Below are 8,958 nucleotides of genomic sequence, written 5' to 3'. Positions count from 1 at the left end.
TTGGATATTTATCCGATGGATAACGGTGCTGCCCTGTTTTTAAATCAATGAAGCAGTACTGGCCTGCCAGATTGTGACACGTGGAAGCCTTGTTTCCTTTCATCCGTTTCTTTTCCACACAAATGCCTAAACTTCCAAAATTCTTAATTTCTAAATCATAAATCATAAATTATATTTTATATCCCTGAACTTCTTGAAATCTCTAGAATATTGTACAACCAAACTATTTAACTTTTGGAAATTCCAAATTTAATTCAAATTTGGAATATGAATCTGACTAAGTTTGCTATATCTTCTATTCATAAGTCCAATCAAATAATTTTCTTCATCAAATATGAATGTAGGATCATATATTTCTTTTAGAGCTCTTGTCATAATTTCCCATTTATGTTTAGTGTCTATTTTGACTTCAAATCTTGAATTGGCTTTCTTTCAATCAAATTCCTATTTCTTTGCCTATTCATACTCGATCCTTGATAAAAAAAAAGATTCAATCACCATCAATAGAGTATTTTATTGTCTTCTGGATCATATATTCATAGGTTCCAAACTTGAACCTAGAAGATTTTGGTAAATTCCTTATACGTAAGCTCTTATGCCAATCCAAACATCCATATAGATGTTTATCTATATACTTGTTAAATTGGTGTTATTTGGAGTTTCATTTGCTGTTTTGCCTATGTCTACTTGTATGAATATCTTACTTATATTAATTTTAATCCTCCAAAGATTGCCGAGATGGTGCGCCATCATTTCAATTCGAACTTCCAAACTTAACTAGATTTTCTCTTTTTGAAAGGCGTGATGGCTATGGACGTCCGCGTGTCCCTCTCGATATAAACCCCTCGACCCACACGACGACCGCAGCACAGTCAGGCGGAGACAGAGAGCGAGCGCACCGCGAGTGACATCACAAAACAGAGAGCTCTGCTCAGCTCAGCTCAGCTAAGCGAGTGGGAGGAGAAGCGCTTGCTTGCCCAAGATGATGCTCGCGTACATGGACCGCGCCGCCGCCGGCGCCGCCACCGAGCGGGACGCGCTCGAGCTGACCGTGGTGGCCGCCGACGCGGCAGAGTGCGCGGCGGCGAGGGACTTCGGCGGCCTCGTGAGCGCGCGCCCCGCGGCCGTCGTCCGCCCGGCGAGCGCGGACGACGTGGCCAGCGCCATCCGCGCGGCGGCGCGCACCACGCACCTCACCGTGGCCGCCCGCGGCAACGGCCACTCGGTGGCCGGGCAGGCCATGTCCGACGGGGGGCTCGTCCTCGACATGCGGGCCGGCGCGGCCTCCCGGCGCCTGCAGATGAAGCTCGTCTCGTCTGGCGGTGGGGCGGCTTTCGCCGACGTCCCCGGCGGCGCGCTCTGGGAGGAGGTCCTCCACTGGGCCGTCTCGAACCACGGCCTCGCCCCCGCCTCCTGGACGGACTACCTCCGGCTCACAGTCGGCGGCACGCTCTCCAACGGCGGCGTCAGCGGGCAGTCCTTCCGCTACGGCCCGCAGGTGTCCAACGTGGCGGAGCTGGAGGTGGTGACCGGCGAAGGCGAGTGCCGCGTCTGCTCCCCCTCCGCCCACGCCGACCTCTTCTTCGCCGTGCTCGGCGGCCTCGGCCAGTTCGGCGTAATCACCCGCGCCCGCATCCCGCTCTCCCCCGCGCCACAAACGGTAACTCCTACGACTCCACATCCCCATCCTCATCGTCGAACGACGCACGCTGACCGGCCGGCTGATTGCAGGTGAAGTGGGCGCGCGTGGTGTACGCGAGCTTCGCGGAGTACGCGGCGGACGCGGAGTGGCTGGTGACGCGGCCGGCTGAGTCGGCGTTCGACTACGTGGAGGGCTTCGCGTTCGTGCGCAGCGACGACCCGGTGAACGGCTGGCCGTCGGTGCCCATCCCCGCCGGCGCCCGCTTCGACCCGTCGCTGCTCCCCGCCGGCGAGCCCGGCCCGCTGCTCTACTGCCTGGAGGTGGCCCTGTACCAGCACCAGCACCAGCAGCCGGACGACGTGGACGAGGTAGGCCGCCACTGGCGCTGTACTTCTCCGGGGCATGTCGTCGTCTATCCTCCGCTGGATTCTTGGCACCAAACCGCCCCCGCGCTCGCCGCCAAACTCGCCGGCCCCCACCCACGCCCACTGGTCGCGCCAGCAATCCAGCAATCGCTGCGTGCACGGCCGATCTCGCGTGCGTACAATGCGGGGCGAGCCCACCTCACCTCACGCACGTCTCCTTTGTCCCCATGGAACAGCTCACACCAGCAGCGGCAGCACGCACTAGGCCGGCATGTGACGACGTGACACGATAGCGTCCATGGATTCGCCTGCCCGTGCTCATGTTTGTTTGTTCTGTGTGTGCAGAGGATGGGGGAGATGATGCGGCGGCTCAAGTACGTGCGGGGCCTGGAGTACGCGGCGGACGTCGGGTACGTGGAGTTCCTGTCGCGCGTGAACCGGGTGGAGGAGGAGGCGCGCCGGAGCGGCAGCTGGGCGGCGCCGCACCCGTGGCTCAACCTCTTCGTCTCCGCGCGCGACATCGCCGACTTCGACCGCGCCGTGCTCAAGGGCATGCTCGCCGACGGCGTCGACGGGCCCATGCTCATCTACCCCATGCTCAAGAGCAAGTGAGTATCCCAGGACACTCCAACCGATGACGCACCACCTCTCCTCTGCTTGGATTGCTTCCGTGCGCCGCTCGGTGGGCATGGCAGAGTTGCCATTTCCGGCGGGCGCTCACGTCACGCACGCGCATGTGAGCCTCCCCTGCTCAGTCAGGGCGCTCGCTGACGGCAGTGAGTGATCCTGACCGGGATCACTTATAATAAGACGGGCTCCGTCCCAGTCTCTCCATCGATCCCGTTCCGTTTTGGATTTAGCCCGAGCAGATTGCGCATTAGCGGCCACCAGCTCAGGTCCTATGATTGAAAAAAACTATTATTATCGCCATGCACGTCTCACTCAGCCACAGGCCATGCACTGCAGTGCACGCACCGGCGCCATTGTTTACGATAGGCTCTCGTTCTTCTTCCTTTGTCGTATCGTGACGCGTCGTGCGACTTGCTGGTGCAGGTGGGACCCGAACACGTCGGTGGCGCTGCCGGAGGGCGAGGTGTTCTACCTGGTGGCGCTGCTGCGGTTCTGCCCGGGCGGCGGCGGCGCGGCGGTGGAGGAGCTGGTGGCGCAGAACGGCGCCATCGTGGACGCCTGCCGGAGCAGCGGCTACGACTTCAAGACCTACTTCCCGCACTACCGCACGGAAGCCGACTGGGCGCGCCACTTCGGCACCAAGTGGGCCCGCTTCGTCGACCGCAAGGCCCGCTACGACCCGCTGGCGATCCTCGCCCCGGGCCAGAAGATCTTCGCCAGGACCCCCTCCTCCTCGCGAACCGACCGATCATAGCTGCTGTTGGCGGTGATGATGACGGTGGTGGATGATGATGATGATGATGATGGTGATGAAGATCTCGACGATCGACAAGGGGGCGACGACGATGATGATGGTGATTATAGGGTCATTATTCATTAGGCACATTGAGGGGACAAAAAGGGGCTCCATGGATGTTGTCGTAGGGAAAGGGTTGCAAAGAAAACCAAAGATGTCACCTTTTCCTCATCAGGCCCCGGCCCCGGCCCCTAATTAGCAATTCAGCTAACTAACTAAGTAATTAGTTCATGGAAGCGTGCACCAAGCCGTGAACTCTAATCCTCTTGCAAAGTGGTATCTCACGAGAGCTACGTATCTCTTTGTTATTCCTTGGAAATTTCCCGCCTCATCGTTCCGGTCCACACGCTTCATCTTCCTGGCCATCCTCCTCCCACAAGCCACATCAAAAGAGGAAGGATGGAAATCCCTCTGAAATGAACTCGTACCCACCACGATTCTTCTCCGGTCCTCCTCGAATCTATTGACATTGCAATTTCCCTATTCAAATTGACATTGTCCAAGTATTATTTGTGTTCCTCCATGGAAGTCATTCTTGTTATAATAATTGACTTTATACCTAGAGCATGATTCTAGATTTTGCACCGGGTCACAAATATCACCAGGATTGGGCCCTTTCTCGTCCACTGTCGCGCGTTATCGTGCGAGGGAGGAACCGTGGGATCATGGGGACAATCGATCATAGCTGTTGTTGAGGATAATGATGGTCATCACCCTCCTGATTCTGGCCATTGTGGTGATGAAGATCACGACAAGGGGCAATGATGATAATAGTTTATTATTTGGCTCCATCTACGCCTCTCTCTCTCTCTCTCTCTCTCTCTCTCTCAGCCCATGCACGTGTTTGAACTTTTATAAATTTCTACATGACCCTTGGGGTGCATCACTTCGAGCTTCAGCTGAAAAAATGGTTCCAAAGTTCATAGAAATAGGATTTTTTTTCCTTTTTTTTACTATTCAAAGTTCTTTTTGGGCATGTTTCCCTTAAGAGTCACCATATCGGTGATCGTCATCCACTAGCTATGGAGGCTACACAAGCGACCTACAAACTCAGACTTGTAATATTTCAGCCTCCATAATTCAAACACATTGATTCCCTCCAAATTTAAATGTTTCTTCCATTTGCACATCCCCCTCTTTCGAGTTCTCTGAAGTGAATGCTCAAATCTCACTGCGGTGCCCAAAAATCTCCGCCACTTGATCCATTTTGTTTAGATCCAACACGATGAGCCGACTATGCTCGAATGTGCATTCATTGTGGTGATGAAGATCTCGACAAGGGGCAATGATGCTAATAGTTTATTATTTGGTTCCCTCTATCTCCCTCTCTCAACCCATGCAAGTGTTTGAACTTCTATAATCTTTTGCATGGCCCTTGTAGTGCATGACATCGAGCTTCAGCTAAAAAATGGATCTAGAGATCCATATAAATAGGATTTTTTTTCTTTGTTTTACTATTCAAAGTCCTTTTAGGGTGATATTATTTTTCGTTGCAGAACCAAGTGAAATGGAAAGTAAGAACAACTCTAGAGATTCACCATATCGGCGATGTCTATCCAACAGATATGGAGGCAGCGCAGGCGACGAGCGAATTCAGACTCGCCATATTACATCCTCCATAATTCCAACACTTTGAATCCCACCAAATTTAATTGTTTATCACATCAAGTAAACATGCACATTGTTTTTGACAAGTTGCACGAACAAAAGCATTTCATCGGCGACATGTACTAGTCACATGTTTCTTCCAATTGCACCTTTCCTTCTTTCGAGTTTTTTGAAGCGAATGCTTAAATCTTGCTGCCGCGTCCAAAAATCTTGTGCCACTTGATCCATTTTGTTCGGATCCATCACAATGAACCGATTCTGCTAGGATGTGCGTTCATTTCCCGCTTGATCCTCTGTAATTTGGAGCCTACGCGGCTCAATTTCCTACTGAATTTGGTTCCTACGTGCCTCCATCTCTTCCTAACACCATCTTCTTTCTTGCATTTCATCCCATCTGGCCCTCTTCTCTTGGTTCTCCTTCTCCTCCATCTCTAGTTTATCTTGCTTCCTCTTCTCGGCGCACTCGTTTCTTGTCCTCTCCAACTTATCGATCTTTTTTCCATTTCCCCCACCTCTTCTTTTCTCTTGAGCCTTAGTTCTTCTACTTCCTCCCATTTGGCTGACCCGTGCTAGACGCTAGAATGGTACGTCTAGCCACAATTGCCATTTTCTTTCTATCAACATCATTTGCACCACCATCCATCTCCGGGGAGGAATTGGCCCAGTTCTCGGCTTTTGGGTTGCCATAATCATTCTTCGAATTACACTTCTCGTGCTCTTCCATTAAATCCCTATAATGTTGGAGGCCAAATGGTTTGCCCATTCGACTTGGGCATTTCTTTGTACTTCACTTGGGCTATCTCATCCTAAAACAAACAAATGCACAAATTGATGAGAATTCTCAAAGTAAAGCAAATGTGTTAATAAAAAAACAAGCTTTCTTACATACTGATAAATGGTGACATCCCTAGGAGGAACGGGCTTCACTTGCTCCTTACAACTCACCCCAATGATTACACATCCCTTGAATCGTACAACGTTAGTCCGTGAGAGATTTGAGCATCGTTTTTCACGCGGAGTGAAATCTGAAACAATCCTCAATGCATTTTCAATAAATTGTTGTCGATTGATGTTTCCCGGCAATCGCATCGAGAGATTTATTGTCATGCCATGACAAGCGCAACATCCACATCGGGCTTAAAGTTGCTTCTCCGTATTGCCTTCTTTTTCGATGAGCCGGAACCCTCAAATTACAATTCTGTATCTTAGACGGAGTCATGATAAAAAGTGACAACGATGCGACCTCGAGATCGACATCATTTGTCTCGGAATCACCTATCATACTAGGGAAAATTTCATCATTGAGGGCCGATCCCCCAAATTCAGAAAATCGCCACTATATTTGCCAACAATTTCCATGGCCATCTCGCATTCGATTGAATAAAACCCGATTAAAAGCCATATCATGCCTTTTTACCTCATCACTGTTGCTGATCGGGCGTATGACTGGGAAGCCACCATAGTTTTGTCCACCGTCAGGTTGAAGCGAGGAGGGCTAAAGGCAGCGACGATGCTCTTACCAGTCTTCTTCTTCAGTGTCTTCGCTAAGAACCACTGTTGCACTAGTGGGGTGAGGTCCCTGCCTCCAGGCGGCGACATAGGCACCTCCGCATTGGATACTTCGTCGTCAAGGTGGAGATCGGCCATCGAAGCCATCATCGGAGGTGCATAATCCACAGGAGCCGCAGTAGGCGCAACGACTGTTGAAGTTGCTAGATTCGACTTCATTCCGATGAATTCGGGCGTGGGGGCTGAGACATTGTCCATGGCATTGTCAGATGGAGTGCAACCAAATATCCCCCATGGCAGGAGGGGGGAATATCGTTCGCGCCAAACCGGTTTCCAAATATCCCCCACAGACGCCAAATATGAAGACTCGTGGGCTCGTTTTGGAGGAACCTCCATAAATTATGGAGATAAAGGACGGGATGTCGACTCTGATAATGACATTTTTGATCAAAATCATTGTGACAATGGCTATTGTAATGATTGGGCCGATACGATGACTCTAGGAGAGTACTCTAATAGTTCCATTCCACATGAATGGATGGCTCCATCTTCGTGTTTGGTACAAATAATGAGATACTCCCTCTGTCCTATATTGTGCTTGCAAAAACTTCTAGCATTATGGAACGGAGGGAGTAGAACCGAATGCTTCCACTGCTTGCACACACAACAACATTGGAAGAAAGGAAAAGAACGCACTTGGAAAACATAGGAACTGCTCCAATATGCTGTTTTGAATGTAGGAATTCAATTCAGACATAGGAACGCTAACGATGCCAGATCCTAACGGTAATAGCTAGTGGGTCCCACCTGGCACTCTCAGAAATTCCTGTGAAAGAACAGCGACTGCTGCTACCGCACATGGCAACGACGGACTGGAGTGGCGAGGGATGGCGACGTACGGCGCCGTTGCTTCCGCGGCAGCAGCGGGCGCGGCCACGTCCGTCTCTGTCCCCGCTCGCTCCTCGCCGGCTGCTTGCGGCGGCGTACAACGACGACGAATAATAAGCCGGAAGCATGCGCGCGCGCGCCCAGTCCGGCGTGGGTCGCGCTCCGGCTGACGGCGACGTGCCCCTATCGTGTTGCCGTTCCGATCGGTGTCGCGGTGGCGGAGTGGACGGGACGAGAGGCGCGAACGAATAATTGGTGGCGTGCTCTGATCGATAGATCGATGGTGCGATGTGGTATTGTGGCGTGCTGGGCCGTGGCTGCCACGTGAGCGGACGCCGTCCGTATCGACAGCGCGCGCGCGCTGCCGGTGGCCGCATCGGCAGGTCCGTGGCCGCATCGGCGGACGTGACCTGCCGATGGGGGCTGTCTTTTCCCGCGGCCATTCCTTCTTTTTCAATTTCCAAATTCCGTGGCCGTGGCACGACGAGAGGTGGACACTGTTCATCTCCCTGTCCACTAATCGATCCTCCCCGTGTCCTCCTCGAAGAATCGCCACGGATTCGCGTCCGCATTTATCGATCGACCAATATCCCCAGCATGCATCCTTACAGATGTGGCAGCAGTACGCGGTGGCATTCGTCACGATGTTGGTTGAATGTGATGGGTTTTCTGGCAGTGTTTGAACTTGCTTTTTCTCTTTCCCTTCTTCCTGAACTTGTTTTTGAAACTGCTGTATTTCCGTTCATTGTAATAGAAAGGGTTAATGCCCGATTAAAAAAAAGAAGTACGCGCTGGCAGGAGCTGTAAGGTCAACTCCACCGCGCGACCCTATCCTGTCCGGCCCCGTTCATTTGAAGTAAAAGGGACAAAGGAGGCGGTCTAGCGCGCGACGGCCCGGACCCATCTTGTCCGTTTTGTGTCCGGGTCGACCCATTTCGAGCGCAAACTTGCGCCGGGTTTGGGTCGCGGCGGACACCAAACGGACGCGCGCTCGTCCGCGTCGGGGCCGCGTGGCAGGCAGCCACCCACCTCCCACCCACCCACAGCAATGCACACGAGCAGGCGGCCCCACCTGTCATCCGCACGTCGAGCGGTCGCCGTCCTTCTTTAAGTGGGAAGTGTGGACGGGTCGTCGTCCACACTGCCCCACGCCACCCAGCGGCCTCCTCGAACCCCGACAGCGCAGAAACCCTAGCCCGACTCCTCCTCGAGCTCGCCGGCCGCCCACCTCGTCATGGACTTCTGGAACGGCAAGGGCAAGCACAACCGCGAGGCCGGCTCCTCCTCGGGGCGCCGCCGCGGCTCCGTGAAGAAGGAGGAGCCCGCGTCTCCGCCGCGCTCCTCCCGTCGGGCCCCCGCGCCACCGCCGCACTCCTCCCGTCGAGCCCCCGCGCCGGCCCCCTTCACCATTGCCCCTAGGCCCTCCGGCGAGCGCGACCGGCAGTACATCTGCGCGGACGTGTGCCGGAGGTACTGGGAGACGAGGACGCCGGTCCCGTGGAGCGACGCCCACCTCCCCA

General features: G+C 53.4%; 1 protein-coding gene across 1 annotated transcript; it reads left to right on the top strand.

The window, feature by feature from the left end:
- The first annotated feature begins 855 nt into the window (after positions 1-855).
- Positions 856-3,694, top strand: LOC125519722 (cytokinin dehydrogenase 11). Its single transcript, XM_048684465.1, has 4 exons — positions 856-1,660; positions 1,732-2,010; positions 2,353-2,615; positions 3,061-3,694. Exons 1-4 carry the CDS (start codon positions 983-985, stop codon positions 3,389-3,391), a joined length of 1,551 nt encoding a protein of 516 aa, XP_048540422.1. The 5' UTR covers positions 856-982; the 3' UTR covers positions 3,392-3,694.
- The last annotated feature ends 5,264 nt before the right edge of the window (positions 3,695-8,958 follow it).

This window comes from Triticum urartu, chromosome 7, assembly GCF_003073215.2.
Source record: "Triticum urartu cultivar G1812 chromosome 7, Tu2.1, whole genome shotgun sequence".
Lineage (NCBI taxonomy): Eukaryota > Viridiplantae > Streptophyta > Magnoliopsida > Poales > Poaceae > Triticum > Triticum urartu.
The sequence above is the reverse complement of the archived record's forward strand: the minus strand, read 5'-3'. Positions and strand labels throughout refer to the sequence as shown.

Excerpts from the sequence above, each read along its gene's own strand:
- LOC125519722 (XM_048684465.1), top strand. The coding sequence starts at position 983 with ATGATGCTCGCGTACATGGACCGCGCCGCCGCCGGCGCCGCCACCGAG. Across the intron at positions 1,661-1,731 it reads TCTCCCCCGCGCCACAAACG|GTGAAGTGGGCGCGCGTGGT; the intron begins GTAACTCCTACG and ends GGCTGATTGCAG. Across the intron at positions 2,011-2,352 it reads AGCCGGACGACGTGGACGAG|AGGATGGGGGAGATGATGCG; the intron begins GTAGGCCGCCAC and ends CTGTGTGTGCAG.